At 37.5% G+C, this 26407-nt stretch overlaps 2 protein-coding genes and 1 long non-coding RNA gene across 3 annotated transcripts; 1 reads left to right on the forward strand and 2 right to left on the reverse strand.

Annotated features, from left to right (window-relative positions):
• The first annotated feature begins 3338 nt into the window (after positions 1 to 3338).
• Positions 3339 to 9854, forward strand: LOC132631387 (uncharacterized). The gene is made up of 5 exons (XR_009578839.1): positions 3339 to 3496; positions 4318 to 4434; positions 4627 to 5114; positions 8781 to 8832; positions 9223 to 9854. It is a non-coding gene; the product is annotated as an uncharacterized LOC132631387 (long non-coding RNA).
• A 13466-nt stretch (positions 9855 to 23320) lies between these two features.
• LOC132630891 (uncharacterized) lies at positions 23321 to 23977 on the reverse strand. The gene is made up of 2 exons (XM_060346476.1): positions 23689 to 23977; positions 23321 to 23586 (listed from the first exon to the last, which is right to left on the reverse strand). Exons 1-2 carry the CDS (start codon positions 23975 to 23977, stop codon positions 23321 to 23323), a joined length of 555 nt encoding a protein of 184 aa, XP_060202459.1.
• A 96-nt stretch (positions 23978 to 24073) lies between these two features.
• On the reverse strand, positions 24074 to 24487 carry LOC132630893 (uncharacterized). The gene has a single exon (XM_060346477.1). The coding sequence runs from the start codon at positions 24485 to 24487 to the stop codon at positions 24074 to 24076; it is 414 nt and encodes a 137-aa protein (XP_060202460.1).
• Between the last annotated feature and the right edge of the window lie 1920 nt (positions 24488 to 26407).

Consider the following 26407-nt stretch of genomic DNA (forward strand, 5'->3'; position numbering starts at 1 on the left):
GTGAGATCGAGTTTCACAGCCGTGGCCTCCTCGTTTGACTCCTCGGTGGTATACCTGAACCGGGGACTCGGCCCATTTATCACCCCCACCCGGAGAAATGACTCGGGCCATCCCTTGATTTTTCCGACCTGAAGCTTGGTTTTCGAGAGTATGGCCGATACCTTTCCCTCGATGGTCCGGCCTCCGGTTCGTAACTCTTTCGTGATCTCTCTGAGCTTTTGTTCATTTTTACGGGCCCCGGGGAAGCTCGAGTTGGTCATCCTCTATCCGAATTTTTGACTCGTATCGGTTATGGACATCCGCCCAGGTCACAGCCTCGTATTCCAGCAAGCTTTCCTTTAATTTGAACGAAGCCGTCGAGCTCTGAACATTGAGCCCCTTTGTGAAAGCTTGTGCGGCCCATTCCTCCGGAACCGGGGGGAGCTCCATTCGTTCCCTTTGGAACCGGTTGACAAATTCACGCAATAGCTCCTCGTCTCTTTGGGATACACGGAAAATATCCGCCTTTCGAGCCTGCACCTTTTTGGCTCCGGCGTGTGCTTTTATGAAGGCATCGGCGAGCATTTCGAAAGAAGTGATTGAATGCTCGGGCAGATGATCGTACCAAGTCAATGCTCCTTTTGACAGAGTTTCCCTGAACTTTTTCAGCAACACAGATTCAATTTCATCATCTTCCATATCATTGCCTTTTATAGCACAGGCGTATGAGGTCACGTGTTCGTGAGGGTCCGTTGTGCCGTCATATTTTTGGATATCCGGCATTTTGAACCTCTTCGGGATCAATTTCGGAGCTGCACTCGGAGGAAAAGGCCTTTGGATGTACCTCTTTGAATCCGACCCTTTCAAGATAGGCGGAGCCCCCGGGATTTGATCCACCCGAGAGTTGTATGTCTCTACCATTTTTTCAGTCGAGTCAACCCGCTTCGCCAACATTTCGAACATTCTCAGAACCTCGGTGGATGGACCAGCTCCGGAGCCATTGCTTTCAACCATCCGTGCCTCATCTCTTCTGGGTTCAACAACACTCTTTGCCTTTTCCGGGGTCGTTTTATCTCCTTCGTTCTGCAGCTGGGCTATTGCGATTCCCTGTGAGGCAATCGCCGCTCTCTGTTCCTGCAACATTTCAAAAATTAAACGCAAGTCAATATTATCATTCGGGGTATCCGGTTCTTTCCGGACTTGTGTCCCGAACAAAGTAATTGAATTATTAGTATTTAAAGGGTCAGTGGGGTTTGGCAATCCTCATGGCCCGCTGCCTTCATTTTTGGCCACGATCTCGTTGTTGTTGACGTGACCAGATTGCCCACTGTTAGCCATTTGGTCCGTTTTTTCAGAGACGGACAGCAGATGTTTCTGATTTTGATGGGTAAGATAAAGATCAAGATCAAAGACCACTATTATCCTAGCCCCACGGTGGGCGCCAAACTGTTTACCCCGAATTTGGGAAATCAATTGAATTTGTATGCGGGTATAGGATATGTGCTTGGATCTTGATATATGTTTGATAGTGGAAAATAAGCATGTGAGTATTTAGTAATAAAACGGCTAATAACGATAATTTGCTTGATTTGCTATGGACATGAATATTTAGAAGTTATGTTCAATACTTAATGGAAGAAGCACAACATAAATGGAAACAAACGGCCTTGGCCCCGAATTTGGGAAATCAATTGAATTTGTATGCGGGTATAGGATATGTGCTTGGATCTTGATATATGTTTGATAGTGGAAAATAAGCATGTGAGTATTTAGTAATAAAACGGCTAATAACGATAATTTGCTCGATTTGCTATGGACATGAATATTTAGAAGCTATGTTCAATACTTAATGGAAGAAGCACAACATAAATGGAAACAAACGGCCTTGGCCGGATCAGATATTGAGGGAGAGAGATTGTGTATATGAGCTCTTTTATTATAAATGTTCTTGGAAAGTAAAGGAGCCAACCCTTACAAAGGAGGGGGATGTTCTCTATTTATAGTGGTGCCTCTATGGGCCTCTTCCCATACAAATGATTAGAATAATAATAAAAAGGACAGCTCTGAGCAGATTTGGTGGGATTAGGTTGGCCGTACGATCTGACGCACGCATGGTTGGTGGTTGACCATGGCAGGACGCTATCGACGCGTGGAAATCGCGTAACGGATCTCCCGGATCAACGGCCATGACCAAAACGGACTAACGGCCAGGATCTCCCAGACTAACGATCACGATTTCCCGAACTAACGGCCACGATTTCCCGGACTAACGGCCACGATCAAACGGACTAACGGCTATGATCAAACGGACCAGCGGCCACGATCAATTCGGACCAACGGCTATGATCAAACGGACCAGCGGCCACGATCAATTCCGACCAACGGCTATGATCAAACGGACCAGCGGCCACGATCAATTCGGACCAACGACCCCGGTCAAACGGACCAACGGCCACGATTAATTCGGACCAACGACCCCGGTCAAACGGACCAACGGCCACGATCAATTCGGACCAACGATCACGAATGCTCGGGTCACCAGGCTTGGTCGTTCCAATGACGAAGAAGGCAGATCAGTCGGTCCCCTCGCTCCACCGGTTTGCCTCGCATCCGGTTTTTACCGTATACATAAGTATTGGTCAATGTTGTCATTAGAGAAAGACGTTATTGCATAAAGGAAAGTCAAAGAGCAAAGCATTAACGGTCACTAAGTTTCTATTGTTTATCATTAGTTTGATTCAACCATATGATGTAGTCCCATAAGTCCAGGATGACATAATTAATTAATGGACCGACAAAAATCTTTCAACTCTTTCGTTTGAATTTATATGATGTTATATAGCGTATTTTATGCTAAAAAAGGAGTTTACATACTTCAAAGATACAATGATACCATATTTATGTAGTGTAACATATTTTGTGTGAAATATTCAAGTTGAAAGTTCAACTGTAGAGAGTTAAAGGTTCAATTAGCTCGTCATCACGGAGGTAATTAGGTAAAGCACTAGTTCTTTACTTCTTTTCAATTATCTATTGACTTTTTTGCTTCTAATATACGACTAAAAATTCATCTAATCCCACTAATAAAGCTGCTTTATGTGCAGTTGTGGATTCGACCACGAATTCGTGAGTTGGGGAGAATTAGTATTTTTTAATCGAACTCTATATATGTGGCAAAAAATAAGTATAAATAACACTATATATACTTTTAAAAATTCACAATTTTAAATTATGGATTCACTGTCATTTATATTTTCTATTTCTTTCTACTATCTTAGAAGAGGCAGTAAGCACACAATAGGTCAACATGCCTGCCTGGCATAAATAAGGGCACTATAGTCTTTTCACAGCTTATACTGGTTTTCTGTAACACACGTGGATTCACTATAGTCTTTCTCTTTTCACTTTATCACAAGCTCGGCTAAAGCACATCTCCTCTCGGCGTAGCTTTCTCTGTTTCTCTTTCATTTTGATCCTCATTTTCGTCATGATTCAGAATTGATCTTCTGCCCTCAAGGTAATTGAGAAAATTGTGAATCTAATAGTGTGTAGTTTTACATAGCTAAAGAAAATTATAGATGAAGAAGGCTATAGGGGTGTTCTTGAAGGCTTTTGTAATTGGCTTGGAATAAACCTACTTGACCTTCATCAAGTTGATCTCTGCTGCTCAATTTTCTAAAGAAATCTTTTCTATCTTTCTTCCATGTTATCCTAATTTAGTAGTGCTCTTGCTTCATAAAAGAAGTTAGTCATAAATTAATTCAAGACAAAATACTGGTTCTTAAAAGCAAACAAAAAATCATAGGACATATGAGTAACACCTTTTTTTTTTTTGGGATTTGATTTTGCTTCTCTGTGCGTTTCTCTGTTGCTATGTTTAGTAATTCTTCCGCTTGAGCCTTTATCTTGTAGGTGTTCTATAAAATTCCTCAATGAGTCTAGATTTCTATTAAATTGATTTGTCTTCTCTGTTGCTATGTTTAGTAATCTGTTCTGTTCTGTTGCTTAAGTCTTTCTGCTCATGAACCAATTGTATATCATTCTATGTCTATCAAATTACATGTTCATGCTTGAATCTCCGTATCTAGGAATAGCCGGCGGACCTAGCCTTATAGAAGGGGGTTCACTTCGGCGAAAAATTGCACTGTATATATAAGGTGAAAATTATTTTTTATGTATATATAGTAGACATTGAACCCCCTTAACTTCTTCATTTATGACTTCTTTATATTTTTTAACCCCCTTGGCATAAATCCTGACTCCGCCACCGAATAGGAATATGCTAATTTATATTTGCATTATAGCTTGATTTGTTTTTAAAATTTTGTTATACTGTAGATTGTACTAAGAAAATGGAACACAGATTTACCATCGGCTCTCAATCACATCACTGACCAAAGGCTGCAATAGGATGACCAAAAGCCAGTCCTACTAATTCCTCCAACATAGCTACAGGTATTTTCATCACTATTTTCTTATTATAATTTTACTTTATTTACTACATACTTCTAGCTGGGAAAGAATTTAAAGATTTCTTGTGAATGTAATTAGCTAAGCTTTGAATATGTTTATATACATCTACAGTTATCATCTATTATACATTTGTGGCAAATGTTCTGCTCACTTTTCAAGTTGTTGATCCTTCAGGTATCTTTTGGAGATATGATTGCTTTCTACAATGAGAGGAACATATAGAAGGTCCGAGAAGGAGTCCAAGGATTAAAAGCAGTGACAGTTTCTTCCTTTTTTTTAAGAAAAAGAAGCGACTGTTTCAATTTTTCAAGTGATATTTGACTATACATCTACAACTACCCTTGACTATATTGTTGCCGCTAAGAAAGAAAACGAAATAATAGAGCAGGACCACATTAAAGGTGGAAAAAAGGACTTTTAAGAGAAAAATAAGAACAACATCAACATGACAGAGAGAAAAAACTAACGCAGAAAAAGCAAAGAATGGCAAATGAAATTCAGAATAGGGCGAATAGATTAGAACTACGGTTAATATGCACCAAGGTATAAGTGTTTCATCTCTTCTTATAATCCATTTGGGAGAAAAGTAGTGAAAATTCCCACTTTCCAGAGAATTGAAGAGAGTGCTGCCCAACATGTGACTGAGTGGAAATTACTTCCAGGTATATTCATATCTTTCCTCGCATACGCCAAATAGCATTTTTTGTTTATTTGATTTGGTTGACATAGCCTGTTCTGTTTGGGTTGAATATAATTACTACGTGTGAAGTGCGTTGTACTCATTACTTTGTGTCATCTTTGACTTACACAAGTGTTCTTATCGGTTTATCACAGCTGTGGCTTTGTGTTGTTTAGTGCGATGACATGCTGTCTAAACTCGCATATTGACACGACCCAATTTACGGTTCGTGCGGGCACCTACCTTATCCCACCTGGTAGCCGAATCCTTACCAACCAACCCATTATTTAAATCATTTGACAACTTAATAATTGCTGAAAATGAACAATGAGTATGAAAACATAAATGACGCTCTTTACAAATTTCAAAAGTCACACTTTCCCAAGACCTAGTCTAGACATGTACAAGAGCTTTTACAATCACAGAGGAATAAAACTCAAATAAAGTGACACAACTTCTACCTTGGAATGAGATACACAGAAGTTGTAGGAAGATATCCGCCACTGCAGCTAACGAAACCTTCAAGCAATAACCTGAAACACATCTATACCCCCCAAAAGGAATGTAGCAAGAATAGTATCAGTACACCACACATACTGGTAAGCATCATAGGTCGACTAAGGTTAGTTCACACAATATTATATAGAATCAATCAAGATAAATAGATAAGTACATTCATAACACCTTTATAAATCCTACTCAAGGTAACAGTTCTGTCATAAGATCACTCGGATTCCTCTACCACTAACACATCAAAGTAAAAACGGAAAATAAGGACTAACATGCGACAATCGGTTTCAGCTCAAGAAAGACTCCTGGATCACCTAATCCTCAATAATAACTAAGTCAGGACAACAACCTTCATGCCAACCCATTCAAATTGAAATCACTAAACCTTACCTTTCTTCCAACGATCTAACGGTCTCATAATTTGACAGACAGACTCAACAGCATAACAACTCAAAATAGACATCAGTCCATAATCATTTATCAAATACGCAATAAGAGTAAGCACAAGCAATGTGACTGACGATAATATTTCTCCTGTACGTTCCAACCTTAACCATTCTAAGTGGGATCACTTCGACATAACTTCTCTTCATTCATCAAACAAGACCAAGAAATCACGTGTAAACATAACAGCTCAACAACAAGAAAAATCAACTATGAAATCACCAGAATGAGTCATGATTCAATGTAATGCAGCCAAGACGAGTGTGACCTCTATCACAAGAATATAAGTAAGTAAAATGTAATGCAACCCGAGTTACTATCACATCCGTACACACATGCTAATGGTATTGTTTGCCCAATAGTCATGACCTACAGGGGACCCATGGTGTCCATGTACTACTCGCTTCGGAACTGACCTCGGATCACGAGCCCATAACTAGGCCACATCCTCACCCCCTGTCAAATGTGCCTTATATATATAACATGAATCTCAACGTGCTTCCAGTGTAACCATTAACGGGGAACATGATCAACTAATAACATTAATGTCAAGGAATCCAAACCTCATGCCTTATTTCAAATAAACTCAAGGAATCAGTTCGACCACAACAAGAATACAACATAAAGTCAAATATGTTCTAAGTATGAATTACTCTAGCATATGATATAGCAAGACTCTATATTAGCCAACTGACGAGTAAAACAAATCCCATTCTTCAACTAAATCAACACCCAAGAGGATATACACGCTATACCACCTCCCTTTGAACATAACAACTACACACTTGGTTCAACTACTTCTCTTAATGGCGACAAGCCCACATAATTCCACAATTAATACCAGCCTAACTAGCATCCAACCGAACGCCATGTTCGAAGATCTAATCATGCTTTCTCCCGTCAATTCTAGAACATATATACGACTCACTAAGCAAAGTCTAACTCAAGTAAAACGTAACCTACCTCGATGCCGAGCATCTATCACGAACGTCTATGGTATCTTCTCCTATCCCATTTTCAAACCTGAAGCCTTGACAGAGAATTCTAGGGGTTTTACGAATCCGACAACAAGAGTCAAATCAAAGCATACTTAGTAGTCTAGATTTCATAATTAGCTAGTCTTTATAGGTCATATAAAATAACCCTTCCCCTTGGGTTCCCAGTTCGAGAAGTCAAGTCTTAATTCATTCTCTAGATATTAAAAGAATCATTATTCGCGTTTAGTTTATTATTCTAGAACAAGAATATAGGTGAAGTTTTTGAAAATACAAGTTTTCTGGTCATGCCTACCCATTTCTCTTTCCTAGGGTGGAAACAACGATAAAGAACCCATCTTCATTAACCCTATAAGAAAATTTTAGCAAGGAAGAATTATACATCAACTAGTGCAGCACAAAGATAGGGAATACAAACTGGAAATAGTTCTGTTTCCAGTGTGTGGTATTAACAAAAGTTCAGTCTGCTGGAAACATTACTATTTCTAGTTGGAGATACTACATTGTGGGAACTTCAATATGATACAGAATACAGCAAACTGAATGATCAAGTAAGGACCACACCAGTTCAAGGAGTTGGATCAGTTCGAAGCAGATTTCAGAATTGGTTCTCAAAGTTTCAAGCTAACTATTAAAAATGCTAACAGGATTGACAAAACTTAGCAACTACATCCATATATGCCTGGAGATGTCTTCAAGAGATTTGATCCATTCCACCTGTGAGACTTGAAGGTGTGACATGATGGATACAAATCAAAGCATATGGATTTCTACTTATTAAATATTGTTGCTAATGTTAGCATATGTTACATAGTTAGCTCTTTTACTTTCTAGTCTTTATTTCTTTTTCTAGGCTTCTTTCTTTTGATTCCATATTTTTCTGTAAATATTTGCTACTAATAAAATGCCACAACTTTGGTGGTTTTGATTAAAAAAAAAAAAACTTTTAAGAAAATAGCATGAAGGACATTTGAAGGTCACCTTTTTCAAGCTTCTAAGTGTTCTGTTCAGAAATCCTCCCAGGTGACGGCCTAGAATAGGGTTTTGTGAAAAAATGGGATCAAATCCCGAAATAAGGTTTTTAAGCTGGGTCAGGTTCGTGTCGAACCGCTGCGGCAAAACGGCTCTACCAGACCCCACACTTTTTAGATCTAACCGACTCGACTATAGTTAAAATTAAACGTAAAATCTCCCCGTGGACCAATCGTACCACAATTCAACTTGGTTCGTATACACGAGCTGAGGAAAGTCTAATAATAACCAGACAGGTCGTTACACATATACAGCTAGAGTAGCTCTATTGAACGTTTCTAACTTTGGTATTCTATATTTCCTCTTGAATCTTGAGAATTGTAACTTTAAATATTCAATATCTCCTTATTCAGATTTTTGGTGTGGTGCTTGAATTGCCTTTTTTGATTTATCAGCCTATTTGGTGATCCATTGCAAATTTCTTCTGTGGTTTATCATGATATTTGATAACTGAAAAGACATCGACTTAAGAGAAAAATAAAAAACAACATCAACATGACAGAGAAAAAACTAACGCACAAAAAGCAAAGAATGGCAAAAAAGTTTCAGATAGAGCGAATAGATAGTAAATCAAAACTACAGTTTATATGCACCAAGATATAAGTATTCTTCATCTGTTAACTTATATCCATTTTGGAGAAAAATAATGAAAAATTCCCACTTTACAGAGAATTGAAGAGAGTACTGCCCAACACGTGGAAGACCGGAAATTACTTCCAGGTATTTTCATATATTGAGTTCATTTTCGTATCTTCCCTTGGATAAGCTTCATGTATTTATGCAAATAACTTCCTCTGAGTGTTCATCATATTGGCCTAAGGTTACTCTAATGTGGTTCAATGTGTTGTAACAGAATATGCATATTTTTTCGAGGCAACTAACTATAAAGTGGGGTAATTTCTTGAAAATTATACATATCACTACTTGAGTGAGGTTATTTGAGTGCATATATCACTCTATTTTCTTTGTTTTGGCTTTTTATGTGTAAATAACATCCCATATGCTCAAGTAGTAGAATTCAATATTACATTGAACTTTCATTCAACACAAGTTGAAGTGTTCATCATATTGGCCTAATGTAACTCAATTTTGGTTTAATGTGTGTTACAGAATTTGCATATTCCTTAAAGGAAACTACAAAATGTGATGTCTGTAGTTTTGGAGTTGTTCTAATGGAATTGATCAATGGAAAGAAGCCAGTGGAGCCAGAATTTGGTATTTTTTTATGGGTATCGACAGACGTGGAGACCAAAGAAGGAGCATTTGAAGTCTTGGATAAAAGAGTCTCAGATAGTACGCCAGCTCAGCGTCCTACGATGAATGAAGTCGTTCAGCGCCTAATTGAGGCGGATCCTTGAAAATTCAATTGTTACAACATGTCAAATAAGAAAGAAGAATTACACAAAAGAAGTGATAATAAGCCAAAGAGCATATATGATTTCTGAGTTTAGTATGTCAGATTAGTATATAAGGTCCATAGAGTATGACTACTGTATGGTCTCAAAAGAATTAGTCTTTGTGTTCGTTTCACCAACTTGGACAAACTTCAGGTACTAAACAACTAATGGCCTTAAAATTCAAGAACATCGAGTTAGTCTTCAGTCGATTAGATCTCTTCATGAGCGCAGGACAATGTAGTTGCGGCTCTTGCTCTTCCAGAGAATTCTTTAAATTATGTATCTCCCAAGATACAGCTAAATACAAATACATATATTAGACTAATGCTGCTTTTGCTACAAGCATATTTTGCTGTTTTTATTATTCTTCCCACTTTTTCATACTTCACATAAGAAAGGATTAATGAAATCCCCATGTTGGTTCTACATAGGATAGTAGGTCGTTCCTTTTACTAGTGTTAAGTATAAGTTGTTCATGAATGCAAGTTTAATACTTACAAACAATTTTTTTATTATTATCTGTTTTACTATCTAAAAAGAAAATCTATACCTATTATCATCCTTATGAGTACAAATTATGTAGTATTCTCTTTAATAATGTTTTTAATTATAAAAGCAAAACATTTGTTTTTGAAGCTCCTGTTTGGCCAAGCTTATTTTTTTCAATAAGTGCTTAGTTTAAAAAAAAAGTGGGATTGGGCTCCTCTCCATTTTCCTCAAGTTCTATCTTGGATTAGAGACACATGACATGAGTTAGAATTAATGGCTAAGATTTAATTGATTAAAACAAGAGTCTAACCATGATTACATAATTAATAACTTATCTATTAATATTTTAGAATATTTTTCTCTTTCTACCTACTTTACTTTTCCTACCCAGTAAAATATCTTTTCTGATTTACCCAATTATTTTTTGCCACTTAATTTTTTTTCCCCCTAATAGACTCATTATTCAATTGGTAATATTTTCCATTTTTTCAATTATGATGCTTACTAATTCACATAATATAAACCCCATTATTCAATTGATAATTATATATTTCTGAAAGAGTTGTCTATATTCTGAAAAATATCACCATTAAAGAGTTGTCATGATTGAAAAAAAGATGGAATATTAAAATATGAAGAGAGAGAATATATTTTAATATATTAATGGATAAGTTATTAATTATGTAATCATGGTTAGGGCATTGTTTTAGTCAATTAAATCTTGATCATTAATTCTAATCCGTGCCATGTGTCTCTAATCCAAGATAGAACTTGGGGAAAATGGAGAGAAGAGAAATGGAAAGGAGCCCAATCCAAAAAAGTGAGGTGTTTGACCAAACTTTTAGGAGAAAATAAATGTTTCTGAAAAGTAGCAGAAGCAGTTTTCAGAAACTAAAAAAAGTAGCTTTTGTCCAAAAGTTTTTTTTTTTTTTAAAAGCACTTATGAGAAAATCCCCTTAGAATCACTTTTAAAAGCTTGGCCAACACTAATTGCTACTCAAAAGTTTTTTTTAAATTAATTGACCAAACACAAACTGTTTTTTGCCAAAAGTGCTTTTTTTGAAAAGTACTTTTGAAAAAAACACACTTTTCAAAATAAGTTGATTTTAGAACCTTGGCCAAACGGGTTATTAGATCTAATTAATTAGACTATCTCAAGTTGACTTTATTATGAATCATATGCAAACCAAGTCTTTCTAAATACTAATTGTTACCGTTCGCTTTTACGTGGGTTAAAGCATAAAAGTTACTACGAGGTTGTTGGTGCTCTAATTGAATTTTATTATTTTAGAGTCGCCACCTAATTTATTAAAGGAAAACTAGGAAAACGAAGTAAAAAGATTTTTCAAGCACGAGAAAAGTCTTTTGGACCAGAGTTCGAGGTAAGGGTTCTGGTGATCTCCTAGGGAAGGTTTTAAGCACTCTTGTATTAAGGATCCGTAGAATACAGTTGACCTACGAGTTTCAATGTGTGATTTTTTGTATTTTATTTCCTTAAATTGTTTAAGTTTCCGCAAAAATATCATTCTCATTCATATCATAATTTTTGAAATATTTTGGCAAAAAGTCCCCTTATAAAAGGGGTTTTGGTTTAGAAAATCCACGTAAGTAGTCAACTCACTTTATTGTCGGACTAGGACACACCCGAAATTTCTCCTAAGTAGAGTCGCTACTATTATAGTCCTAATAAAATGAGTTTAGTCCTTACTAATTTTATACATATATATACGAAAATATGGAGTATATCTCCGTTCTATGCATATATATAAGAAAAATCACAAGTTATATTGAGTTAAGTCAAATTTTAGTCATTAAAGCCCATAGGTGAAATATTCTAAGTCCAAATCCATCTCACATCATACTCGGTCCAATAGTGTCCTTTTTCGGTCCGAAACAGTTTGTGGGCTTCCAGGCCCAATACAGTCCTTTTTCCAGAAATTGCTTAAGTCCAAATCCAATATTTTTCTCCAAAATGGTCTGTTCGTTTTAGCCCAAAATTTCTCAAGTGCAAAGTCCATTTTTTACTTCATAAAAATGTCCGGATCTTGTTCACTTCAACAGGTCCGTTACTCAACCATTTCTTGTTAAATAGAAACAGTTTTCAACTCTTTTCAACTTAATTCCAGTTTTCCAAAGTAAAGTTTATCACAAGAATTCATTGTTTATGACCACTCATAATCCAAAGTTTATTTGTTTCATTGGAAGACTATTTCTTACTATATATAAAAAAGGCCAGTTTTAAGCAAAAATCCTATTAAGTGTTAGTTCACACAATTCCAAAATTTGACCGATTTTTAAAAGTGTTTTCAGGCGACTTACCTAAATAGTACGTATTTCCTAATTCTAACATTCATAGGGTTCCAATAATATGTGAGTGTTTTTACAAATATATTTTGTACAAATAAGTAACACAAAAGGAGGAAAGTTTAGGTTGGTGGGCCTACCTAAGCCCACCAGTTGAATATTTTTACCCATAGCTGGGCTTTCACCATTTTTACCCATAGTTGGGCCATCATAGCAAATATTAACTTCCCTTACATATTTTCTCAAAAGCGGACTCGATCAAATAAGTGGAACCGGGCCTTAGGCTCAGTTGGTTTTATGTAGGAGGAGATGGCCCAAGTGGCCCGTATTGAATCACATAGACATAGAAAGGAAGTAAAGATTAGTATCCTACTTAGGTATTTAAATTAAAGCATTTAATCTATGTTTAAACCAGAAAAGTACAATAATCAAGCAAAGGTATAAAGATTTAAAGGGAATATAGCAATTCAGGAGAAAAACTCAAGCCCAATATCAAGCAAGTCAAAGAATATTCATGGCCTAAGTTGCTTATGCCATCAGAATAGAAATCATATCCCAACATAAAGCACACAGAAGAGGCCCAACAGTCATAAAATGGTATAAGTCCACACAACATCAATCTTTTTTTTAAAGAAAATAGAAAGGGATATACACTTATATACATTAAGTATACCACTTCATATACACTGGAAGCTAGATATACCTTGTATATCAAGTGTGTATCTCCTATGTTCAGAGAGTTCAAAACCAGAGGAGGCAAGAAGAGAGTGTAAAAGACTAAAACACTTAACCCAAACTTCATGTAAAGACAGGAATAAAATAAGAACACACACCACATCCAAATATAGATTTTAACACCAAATAAAAACAAAAGAAGTCTCACACGGGCTCTCTATTTCATTTACTTGCTTCAAACTTACTCCTCATACCAAATTTAGAGTCAAGCAGTCATACTAATTGGCATACAAGGAAGGAGATGAAGAGAAGACAGTACTCATACTAATCAAGGACAGGCAAACCTAGTATACATGGGCATTAACATGCATTTTTTGTTTTTCTTTTCAGTAAGTAGCAAAATATAGCAATCCCATTTTTTATATACGTTCAAACAGAAATTACTCTAGGTGATATACTCATTTGACTTGTTAAATAGGCATTAATAGGTTTTAGTTAACAACATGATCAAACAACACATTCAGCAGGTTTATCTCATAGGGAACTTCAAATATTTATTGCAAAGCTTCAATAGAATACTAAAGTAGGCTCAGAGATGCAGCAGATTAAACTCAAAATCCTTTTAACACATTCTAAGGCTTATGACACTAGATTAACAAAAGAACCAGGTAGTATAAGCCTTATAGCTTGGCACAAAATGATTCAAGAAGCATACATAGGTCTTGGATATTACTTAGTTAAGCAATAGGTCATTTTAATTTCAAAATATGCAATTTCAGGTCCAATAAACATAAGATTTCATTTTTTACCCATAAATACATTGTGAGGACATAGTTTGATTCAAAACAAAAAACAGTACAGAGGAAACAGTGTAGTACATCAAAATTTGAGTCATAAATGGCTAAGTTTATACATTGAACAAATATAAGCATTTGTCAAGGGTCAATCATTAATACAAGTTAGTCCAGAATCAAAGAGGTGGTTTAGTATGTTAATCTTATTGCTAACAAAGGGACTTACGAACCAGTTAAACATGCATTTAGATTAGGGAAGTTAGGTCCAATATTCACATAAGAGCAACTATCACAAACAATCAACAATACCATTAGGCACATATCAGTCATGCTTAGTAGATTTATACAGCAAAACAAGTTCAGTTTTCACCAATGACACAATAGCAGGTCACACAGACTTACATTCAGAGAATAGGCAAAGACAGGATGATATTTAGTGCATAGATTTTGGAGGCATATAGGCATATCATTAATCTAATATTGGACACTTAGTTCCACAGAGATTCCAGTTATGCAAGACATGAGGCAGAGAAAGACCAAACACTTTGGGTAAAGAACATGATCCAAAACAAGCTAGCATTTGACCATTTAGATGTTTAAAACCTCTTGGTGTCATTTCCCTTCTTAATATATCTAATATGGACAAAACAAGGCTATAACAAGACTGCACTATGTATTAGAGGGACAAACAAACAGGGATCAGATCATTATGTACTTCACCGCATGTTTTAAAACTAAGCATTATTACATAAGGATTAATCTGATCAATCTTGGTTAAGATAATGTACAAACATGCTTTGTTGAAACAAACTAACAATATAAGAGCATGCTTTAGTATAGGCTGAGTTAATCTAAATTAAGACATGAGGCATATTAAAACAAACTATGCTAAAGCTAAATAAAAACTAAACCAGCTAAACCAATATTGACATACAAACACATACCCTACTGCCTAAACTAAACTAACATGGCACGGGAACATATTTAGCTAAAAATTAAACTAAAACCAGCACACAAACACAATACAAACAACTAAGAAACTGAATTAAAATGTAGAAAAAATAAAGGGGAAGGAGGATTACCTCTTTGATTCGCAGCCTTGAAGAGATTTGGACTTGGAAGCTTTATTGTTCCCCCCAAATGCACAAAAATCACACAAAAGACCACACAAACAGAGAATTAAACCTTTAAAATTTGAACTTAACCAAAAGTTAAAGGTCTAAAGCAAATAATGCTAGAAACCCTAAGTATTCGATTTTGCAAGTGAAATATCAAGTGCAAAGTCCGTTGAATAATGAAAATTGGGGCCCTATTTATAGAATCCCCAAAATCCTTAAAACCCTAATGTAGCTGATGTGGGACAAATGCCAAATTGAGATTTCTTCCTCACAATCAGTGTTTTAAAAGGCGGGGGCGTAAGGCGGGGCGTTTTACATACGCCTCGACGAGGCGTAAGCCTCGAGGCACGGGGCGTAAGCCCCATGGGTATTTAATTTTTAGTATTTCTTAAAATAATATAATTGCAATAAATATTTTTAAATAGGTAAAATTACATAAAAAAATAAAAGAAAACTGTAAATAAATGACATATATATATATATATGTGTGTGTGTGTGTGTGTGTGTGTGTATGTATGTATATGTGTGTGTGTATGTATGTATGTATATGTGTGTGTGTGTATGTATGTATGTATATGTGTGTGTGTGTGTGTGTGAGCGCGCGCGCGCGCGCTTGATCCTCACAAAAAATGATCAAAGCCCATTATACACCGCTTATAACTTATAATTATATATAACATAATTTTACAAGTATAAACAATACAATGAAATAAAAGCTATTATGAAATGCAAAACAATTCTAACATTTTAACTTTCAAACACGGAAAAAAACACAGTTTCTTAAAACACTATTACTATCATACTATTCATTTTATCTCCCTATAAGCAAATAATCAATAAAATCTATCAATATTACAATTAAAACATAACTTCTTCATGAACAAAAAATAAAATTATATGATAATTCTGATACATAGGACTTATGACCAATGACAAATGAAAATGTACAATTCCGCTATGTGTTTTTTTTAAAAAAAATAAGTGATATTCACCCACACGACGTTCTCAAATAGTAAATATCCAATACTACGACTTGTTATATGAGTTACACCCAATCTTCTATTTCTATAGATGAAAAACTATTAAGTATCATTATTTTGTTAAACAATTATGAGGGTGAATGATTTTAATTAAGGAATTTAAAATATAATTTGTGTAAGAACTGTTAGGCGAGCCCTGGGCGTTGGGCGTTAGGCGTGTTTAAGGCGTATGGTTGGGCGCTTAGGGCGTAAGCCTCATAGGAACTAAGCCCCGCACGTTAGCCCCAGGGCGTTTTGCCACTGCCCTGCCCCGAGGCGAGCCCCGGGGCGAGTCCTAACACTGCCTTTTAAAACAATGCTCACAATTCATCATTGTAGGGCTAAGGTTTCATCAAATAATATATCAATGGTCGGATTTTAGCCATAGAGGTCAAATCTCAAAAGTTCATCAAGAACCAATCAGGATGCAATATTTAAAATCAAGAACAAACAAGAACCATTAAAGATTCACAGTGTTGACTATTTGATTTTGTAGGAAAGTAAGAACGAAATTGAAAACAAATAATACTAATACCTCGTTTGGGGTTGCGTTTGGTTAAAAGTGGAGGAAATATTAAATACATTGCCATTTTTGGCCACACAGACCTAACAATCGCTTTTGGGACTGAAATATTGCCATAACCGTCGAAGGTGACAGGAGAAGAGAGAGAGAGAAGATCAAAGCGGCACTAGGGTTTGCCTTTTAGGTGAGAGAGAAAATGGAGGGTCTGTTTGGACGAGGGAATGAGGGAGGGAGTAAGGGGTATTACCCCTTTAAGTCCATGCTGGGCCGGGTCAAGTCCCATGGGATTGGGCCTGGTCCGTGTAGAAAGAGAGGGGAGATGGACTGGTGCGTATTCATGTATATTACACGTATATTCATGTATATTACACGTATATCCGTGTATATATGTGTATACACGTTGGTTTTTGGCACTTGTTTTAATAAATATCCAAAATTAGGAAAAGGCTTAATTAATTTAGACTCTTAATCACGATTAAATGGAAGCTAATTAAGCAAGCAAAGGCTAATTTTGTAAATATGTCCTTTAACTGACTTGGTCTTAAGACCAGGCTATTTCAATTATAGCCTCATTTGGTCCAATTAGCCATTTTAAAGCAACTTTTGTGAGAATGACCTTAATTAGTCAGACCAACGAGTTTGGCCTTTCATGCGAGGTCATAATTAGACTAAATAACAATTAACAAAGCTAATTTTGCAATAATGACCTCAATTCATGGAATTGACTTTCAATTGGGTCATAATTTGGACTATTAATTGATCATTTCAATTATAGTCATTCAATGGGCAATTTTCAGAATTTATCACAATTAAATAATCAATTAATTATGGTAAATTTCTAATAATTTGATTAAACAAGAATTGTGGGGTAAAATGATTAATTTATTTAATTAACAAGATTCCTTGCATTAAACAGAGTAAAATACTTGTGAATGGACATTTTAGCAATTTAGAAAATTAAGTAAATAATTGTGGTAAATTTCTGAAATGTGTAAATTAATTTATAAATGATTTATAATATTTATAGAAATTATCTTACCAATTAAGAATGGTAAAATATTTTCTGAACAATTTTATAAAATCATTTTGGCTTCTAAAAATACATATTTCACTCTGCTTGATATCCAAGGACTTTGAATGACTAAAATAAATTACGGGAGGTCAAAAATTAGGTGCCAACAATTGCCCCTTCGGTGTTCGCGGATGGCAAGGCCATCCCTGAGCAACGAAATTTGACTAACCTTGATTTTTGACTGATTCGACTCATTCGTCCTCTCATTTTTATGCAATTTTCAAATTTATGGCCGGAACCTAATTTCTGGGTTTCCTACATATCTCAAGTTTCATGAAAATTCAGGCCACTTGTAGGTCGACTCGGTCAGAGGAAAAGGGTATCCCTTATGCGGGAGCCCCTTTGTGTGTACCGGTGTGTGTCTGACCAGTAGCGGAATAACAAAAAAACAAATAATCACATAAGCAGATAATTGTTCTTGTGTGTGGCCGAGTGGGGGAGCGATCTTCCAAGTCCTGGCTAGAGAGCTTGACTCTCATGGGCACATTATCCCGATCGGCTACGTAAGAAAAAGTTTCACATTTGCTCTGCATCTGTCTGGATTTGCTCTGATCAACCTGCTATGTCTGGCGGCTACAAATCTGCTTCCATCTGCTGAGTAACATCGGTTTGGTGATAAATACTGCGGTCTTCTGACCGGATTTACATCGCCCTCGATTTTATAAGCGAATACTGCGGTCCTCTGACCGGTTTTACATAGCTTTGTTCTTAGAGCGAATACTGCGGTCCCCTGACCGGATTTACATCACTTGTCTCGTTGAGCGAATACTGCAGTCTCCTGACTGGTTTTACATTGCTTTGTTCTTAGAGCGAATACTGCGGTCCCCTGAACGGATTTACATCTCTTTTCTCTTTGAACAAATACTACGGTCTCCTGACCGATTTTATATCGCTTTATTGTCTTAATTATATCTGATAGCTTGTATGAATGAACTAGCCCTCTCAGCATGTTTCTATGAATGAATGGCCCTCTCAGCATGTTTGAATGAGTGAATGGCCCTCTCGACATGTTTGAATGAATGAATGGCCCTCTCGATTAATAAGAAAATATTATGGCCCTCTCGGCAACAGGAAAGTAAACATGCAATGGCCCTCACGGCAATAGGAAAATAGACATGCAATGGCCTTCACGGCAGTAGGTGTTACACCTTGGAAATTTCCCCCGCTAGCGTACAGTGATTAGGTCAATGAAGGGTATGACGTATATGGTGTTTTGACGAGGGACAACGTCCTTTAGACTGGTATTGAGGTGCTAAAAAAAATTATTAAGAAGGTTCCATAAGGATCGGAGATTAAACGAAATGACGAGAATAAGACTCAGTGAACTGATGGGTTATACGGTCAATTTTACGGACCGTATAACATTATACGGCCGTATAATGGACCGTAAAAGAGTCACAGAATGAGGCAGAATGAGGTTGCTGAAGGGATGATTTTACGGTCAATTATGCGGACCGTATAAAATTATACGGCCCGTATAATGTACCGTCAGGTTGACACAGGAAAAGGGTAGTCATTGGAGCAGTTTTACGGTCGATTATACGGACCGTATAATGATGTCGAGACAGATTTCAACTTTTAAATAAGGACCCAAGTTCATTTTATTTTATTTCATCTTCTCTCTCCACGACCTAACATCTCTCTAGAACCTTCCAAAACTCTTCCAATACAAGAATCCAAGTGAAAATCAAGATCAACCACACCAAGTTCATGAAAACAAGAGTGTGAAACCCAAGTGAAGTTCATCCTCCTCAAAGAAAATCAAAAGAGGTGAGATAGGGTTTTGTTGCTAGAGGAAAAAATCCACTCAAGACTTGTTCAACCATCATCCAAGGTAAGTTTCATGACCATTTTATGTTGTTTAAGGTATTGGAAGGTTAAGATACCCGAATTGTAGAAGAACATAGCAAATGGGTCATTCAAGAGTGAATGGTGTCATGAGTGAGTGGTAGTTGAATTGAATCATGAATGTTAGTGTGTTGTGAGTATGAATATGTTACAAATGACATGAAGACCATGAGATAAGTGTGATACATGGGAAAATCCGATAGCGAACCCAAAACCATAAATGTGGGAAAAATGAAGAGAAATGGTGGATCATGGCCATTGTATATGAATGATAATTGTGATTTTCTATATTATGATTGTTATTGTGGGTGATTGGGAGTTGATATGGAATACGGGAAAAGTAGTATAAACAAAGGAAGTGCTGCCCAATTTTCTCTAGAAATAGTAGTGCGTTCTTATAGTTGGTTAACTAACGATCGTACAAATCCTCTTTTTGAAGGTAGAGGCGTGACATTGAAGGAGAATAAGCAAACGCTAAATTGCTTAAACGACAAAGGTATGTGAGGCTTAACTCTTCTTTCAAAAGGCATGAATCCTTCAAGCTTTCCACAAATCCTTCTATAAGATGAAGCTTAAGAGTCCTTCTATATATTAAATCCCCTATGAGCATGATAGTGATGACAATGAGCTAGAGTCTAGAGACTCAAGAAGTTGTGGCATGATGTTCCTACAATGCTAATGATGCTATTATTGTTAACACTCGCCTTACTTTTTCTTCCCTTTAAGGCGAAGCATGATACTCATAAATGTCCATAATACAATCGGGGGTTCACGACCTTACGTCACCCCGACATAGTATGGTTGTCTTAAAGCCTAATGAACGCTCTTAATGTTATTGTATGTTATGACAATAAGATGATAACTAATGCTAACTTGTAACACTACGGGATACATGGAACGCTAAGAAATGATAACATGATGCTATGGTTTGAGATGTATAATAATGACGTGTTATGATTGATGTTGTGATGATATGATTCCACCGTGCCTATATGGCCAGGCATGTCACCGCTAATGCGGGCTGCGTATGATTCCACCGTGCCTATATGGCCGGGCATGTCACCGTTAATGCGGGCTGCGATGTTTACACCGAGCCGAGAGGGCCGGGCATGATCACCACTAGTGGGCGGCATATGAGGGTTACCCGGACGCGGGTAACGATACAGATTATGATGTGATGAGGTATATGATGACGTACGTGATGATGTATGGGATGTGATAACATGGGTACTATGATTGTGTAAAATGTGAAATATGATAGTAATACGATTGCCTATGACATGTGTGCAGGTTATATCTTTGTCCCATGACTCATGATCTTTCTATTCTGTTTGTTTATTTCATTCCTGCCTTACATACTCAGTACAATATTCGTACTGACGTCCTTTTTCTATGGACGTTGTGTTCATGCCCACAGGTAGACAGGGAGAAGATCTTGCTCCGGAGTCTTAGAGGTTGCTAGCTGATTGGAAGCCCTCCATTGTCCCGGAGGTGCCTATGATGATTATTTTGTGTACAGTTGTAGATGTCATCCCTTAGAGGCTCGTTGATACTCGACGTGGGTCGTGTGGTTTCATGGCATGGTTATTATGTATATATATGTATATGTGTATATTATTTTGCTAGCCTAAGGGCTCGTGTGTATGAAAGTATTTCGTTTCTAAGTAAAAATGGATTTTATTATAAATTAAGCATGAATTGGATAAATGATTGCTAAATAAGCTAAATAAGTGATGGCACGAGCGGTGCTCGGTGGTTAGCCCCGGGTACCCGTCACGGCCCCTAGCTGGGTCGTGACAGTAGGAAAGTAAACGTGCAATGGCCATCACGGTAGCAGGAAAGTAGACATGCAATGGACCTCATGGCAGCAGGAAAGTAAACGTACAATGGCCATCATGGTAGCAGAAAAGTAGACGTGCAATGACCCTCACGGCAGCAGGAAAGTATAAGTGCAATGGCCCTCACGTCAATAGGAAAGTAGACGTACAATGACCCTCACGACAACAGGAAAGTAGACGTGCAATGACCATCACGACAACAGGAAAGTAGACATGCAATGGCCCTCACGACAACAGGAAATTAGTCGTACAATGGCCCTTACGGCAGTAGGAAAGTAGATGTGCGATGGCCCTTACGGTAGCAGGAAAGTAGACGTGCAATGGCCCTCACAGTAGCAGGAAAGTAGACGTGCAATGACCCCCACGGCAGCAGCAAAAGTAGACGTGCAATGGACCTCACGGCAACAGGAAAGTAGACATGCAATGGCCCTCTCGGCAAGTAAGAAAATATGATGGCAATGACAGATATAGCCCCTTCAGCTAAATCATCTTTCTTTCGTCCTTTATGTCGGCTGTGACCTTCGTGGTCAGATGCGCCATTTGTTCTGTGGTGACTCTTTTGGTCAAATGTTTGCCCTTGTGGCAATCTTAGTCATTTTGTAGCCCTCGTGGCTAGATGGCATTTCGTCCTTTTGTAGCCCTTATGGCTAAATATGCGCCCTTGTGTTGTTTTAAATCTTTTATAGCCCTCATGGCTAGATATTTTCCCTTTTGGCGTTTCCGTCCTTGCATAGCCCTCGTGGTTAGATATGCGCCCTTATGGAGTTTTTGTCCTTTTATAGCCCTTGTGGCTAGATATCTGTCTCGAAATCTGATTTCTGCAGCTATCCGGGCCTTCTTTTGGCAAACCATTCCCTGCACATGAAACAAAATTAGAAAAAGAGACTGTCCTCGTGGCGCCCTGGAGACCTGCATCAGAAATAGGTTAGTTTTTCCTATTCTAAGTTGATTCGTGTTGCCGGCGCCTTTGCATTTTTGGCTTTTGGATATAGGACCCTTTGGCTCTCTTATCAAAAGATGAATTTGTTATGCAGAAAATCATTTTGTGAAAAATGTATAGATGCCTGTTTATGAGGAAATAAATGAATTATTTTAGAATTATAAAGGCTAATGTCATGACATGTGCTTTCGAATAAGGGGAATCCCCTTTTCGGAGACCGGGGTCTTTGCTTTCTTCCGCGAAATGTTTGAGACCTTTTCTCAAAAATTCTGCCCCTTTTGAACCTTGACCGACGAACTCTCGCCGAATCTTCTTTATCAAGGAAATTTTAAGATCCCCTCAAAATTTCTGCCCCAGTTTACAGTGCGGTGATATGTTAGAAAGTTTGAGATCTTTTTTAAAATTTCTGCCCGGTTTGAAACTCTGGGTTGGCTAACTCCTCGTATCGCATCAATGGCATGAAGTTTTTGAGATCTTCTAAAAAATTCTGCCCCAGTTGGGCGTAACAATTTTGATATTCTTCGCGGCATCTCAATCTTTCAGGCTTCCTAGGAGTTTCTTGGGTTATTCTTTTGGTGCGACCGAGCTCAAAGAGCGCCTACGTATCCTGTCGCGGCAGGAATAAAGGCGAACGTAGTTCGAAATAAGAGTAAATGAGTTTTCAGTTTTTACTAATAATGCGACCAGGTCCCAAATGGACTGCCTACGTATCCCACTGTGGGGAAGTCAGGTCATTGCGTAGTTCATATTACAAAAGTTGTTTTGTTTTTCCTATTTATTACAAAATGATTACAAGCAAAATGAAATAACTAATACAAGCAAATAGAATAAAGATTACAAGCAAAGAGTACTATTACAAACTGAGAAACTTCGTCTTCATGCATAGTAGCGCTTGATTGCATCTGAGTTGATCGGCTTCAGCCACTCTTGTCCATCCATTTCCGCTAGTACTACTGCTCCTCCAGAGAGTACTTTGCGGACCACGTAAGGACCTTGCCAGTTGGGAGCAAACTTCCCTTTGTATTCATCTTGGTGTGGGAAAATCCTCTTGAGCACCCTTTGCCCGATCTGGAAAAGTTGAGCCCTAACTCGTTTGTAGAAGGCTCTTGCCATCCTTTGGTGGTATAATTGACAGTGGCATACGGAAACCATCCATTTTTCGTCGATTAAGGCCAACTGATCGTATCGAGCTCAGACCCATTCAGCATTATACAACTCAGCTTCTTGAATGATTCTCAAAGAAGGTATCTCAACTTCGGCGGGTATGACTGCTTCAGTACTGTAGACTAGCAGGTATGGAGTTGCTCTTGTTGAAGTTCTAATCGTAGTATGGTATCCCAGTAAAGCATAAGGCAACTGCTCGTGCCAACCTTTGTAATTATCAGTCATTTTCCTCAATATCCTCTTGATATTCTTGATGGTTGCTTCTACGGCTCCATTTATTTGTGGCCAATAAGCTGTTCAGTTTCGATGAGTGATCTTGAATTGCTCACAAATATCCTTCATCAGATGGCTATTCAGATTTTCTCCATTGTCAGTTATGATTGACTCGGGTATACCGAACCAGCATATAATGTTGTTTTGCATGAAGTCGGCTACCACTTTCTTTGTCACTGACTTGTGATTCATCGCTTCCACCCATTTGGTGAAGTAATCAATAGTGACTAAAATGAATCGGTGTCCATTTGAGGCTGTGGGTTCAATGGGTCCAATAACATCCATACCCCAAGCAACAAAGGGCCATGGCGAGCTCATAGCATTAAGCTCACTTGGTGGTACTCTGATTAAATCACTGTGGATCTGGCATTGATGGCATTTTTGCACATATTTGCAACAGTCACTCTCCATAGTTATCCAATAATACCCGGCTCTGAGAATCTTCTTTGCCAATATGAATCCGTTCATGTGGGGTCCATAAGTCCCTGCGTGTACTTCTTCCAACAATCATGTGGCTTCGCCGGCATTTACACATCGTAGCAATCCCAAAATCAGCATCCATTTATAAAATACTTCCTTGTTCAGAAAGAAACAATTTGCCATTCTTCTGATGGTCTTCTTTGATCCACTTGTAATGCCTTCGGGATACTCCCGTCTTTCCAAATATATCTTGATATTGTTGTACCATGGCTTGCCATCTGGCTCAGCCTCCATGTGGCAACAGTGGGCATGCTCTTCTTTCAAGCTTATCCTTAGCGGGTTAATGTGACTGCTTTCAGGATGTTGGATCATTGATGCTAAGGAATCGGCAAATTCATTTCGAGCTCTCGGTGTATGTCGGAATTCAATCTTTCTGAACTTATTGCAAAATCTTTGTTCCAAGTTCACATATGGCAAGGTCTTTTCATTTTTGGTGTCCATTGTCACGACCCAACAGGAGGGCCATGACAGGCACTCGGAGCTAACCCACCGGGTACCTCTCAACATACTTTCACAATCACATCTAGGTGAGCCACATGGCTTATTAACAAACTCTATGCCTCAATAGTACTATTTCCAACGGCTAAAACACTTTTATATCAATGTCAACAACAATGCCCATATACATATACGCGAGCCGACGAGGCTAACAAAATGATATACAAAATATGAGCCGATAAGGCTAAAAGACATCTAACTGTACACAACTATCTACGAGCCTCTAGAAAGAGTGTGTGATATCATATAAACGGGATAGGGCCCCGCCATGCCCATATATACACAAAAGAATAGTACCCACAGCTGCAGCTCCAGATCAAATAGAGCTCCTCTATGTAATCTCTGGATAGGCAGCCTAAGGATCAAGTCTATCTCCCTGTCCACCTGTAGGCATGACGCAGCATCCACAAACAAAAAGACGACAGTACGGATAATGTACTGAGTATGTAAAGAATAATCAATAACATTATAGAAGCATGAATGATAACATAAGAAAGAAGAGTCATGGGGGTGATAGAGCCATTTATACCTCTAGCGACGTTCGTCATATTCGCTTACCCCTTTTCTAATGGGAACCTTCCATTACGTACACTTGTACATATAGTAGTATCATACCCGACCATAGAGGTTCGGTGTCTTACATACCCGACCATGATAAGGTTCGGTGTTATACATACCTGACTCTACTAAGGCTTAGTGTCATCCGTACCCAACTGTAGTGGTGTGCGCGCGATAGATATCATACCCGGCCATATAAGCTCGGTATTCTTAATAGTCATACTTTGATATATATATATATATATATATATATATATATATATATATATATATATATATATATATATACACATATCTATATAGGTACATACACATCCTCAACATCATCCTTGTCATCATTACTTCATTATATCCTTCCTTAGAGGATCAACTATTATAGGATGAGACCAATGGTATCATGAGATTATCAAGAATCATGAACCTTAGTGATTCTAAGAATGAAGTCATCTTGGAAGACAATATGGAATTCACATGAGGGTATACAACGATGGGATCATGCCTTAAGAAAGAAGGGTTAGCCTTACATACCTCTTTGTGTTCCCAACTATCTAACGTTCACCGCCAAGGCTTGAGAAATCTACATTAAAAAGGATTCATACAATGGTTAAGTCTTAAAGACACTATTAAATTCAAACTAGAGCAACTCATGAACTAACAAAAAAATTGGGAAGCATTCCCCCTATTTCATCGACTTCCACCATATCGCAAAACAACTCCCAAACAACTATAATAACATCCACAACATCATAATCAAGTAGTCGTAGTCACTTAAGTCTCAAAGTTCATTCTCACATTCAACTTACATCGACAACTTCACATCAACCCTTTGTACATTTTCATACAACGCTTCCTCATCACCATTATTACCTTTCATAGCAAGATTATATCCATATCATACTAAGAATCACGACTCAAGTTAGCTTACTACTCAAAACATCATGAAAACTACATTTAGACCTCATCTACTACTTTCTCCTTCTACCCAAGTTGTTCAACAACTAAGCATTCTTGATAACATGAAATAAGCATGAAAAATAACCTTTTATTCCACAATAATGAGGTTTGGAGCAAGCTATCAACTTATGTGGAAACCCTAGCTTCAATACCCAAGTTGTTCTTGAAGTCTACTAACCCTAGCAAGAGCAAGACTTCTAACACATGGATATCTTGATTCTTGCCTCTTGATCTTTGTTTTCTCTTGCGTTTGTGTTGATATGGTGTGAGGAATATTCTAGATCTCTCAAAAGTTGTGGAGAAGATGAGAAATGAAAAATAGAACTTGGGTCATCTATTTAAAACAAGAAA

The sequence above is a fragment of the Lycium barbarum genome, chromosome 3 (assembly GCF_019175385.1).
Source record: "Lycium barbarum isolate Lr01 chromosome 3, ASM1917538v2, whole genome shotgun sequence".
In the NCBI taxonomy this organism is placed as follows: Eukaryota; Viridiplantae; Streptophyta; class Magnoliopsida; order Solanales; family Solanaceae; genus Lycium; species Lycium barbarum.

Coding starts and splice junctions, on each gene's coding strand:
- LOC132630891 (XM_060346476.1), bottom strand. CDS start 23,977: ATGGAGAGTGACTGTTGCAAATATGTGCAAAAATGCCATCAATGCCAG. Junction 23,587..23,688: donor CAACATTATATGCTGGTTCG/GTATACCCGAGT, acceptor GAAACTGAACAG/CTTATTGGCCACAAATAAAT.
- LOC132630893 (XM_060346477.1), bottom strand. CDS start 24,487: ATGGACACCAAAAATGAAAAGACCTTGCCATATGTGAACTTGGAACAA.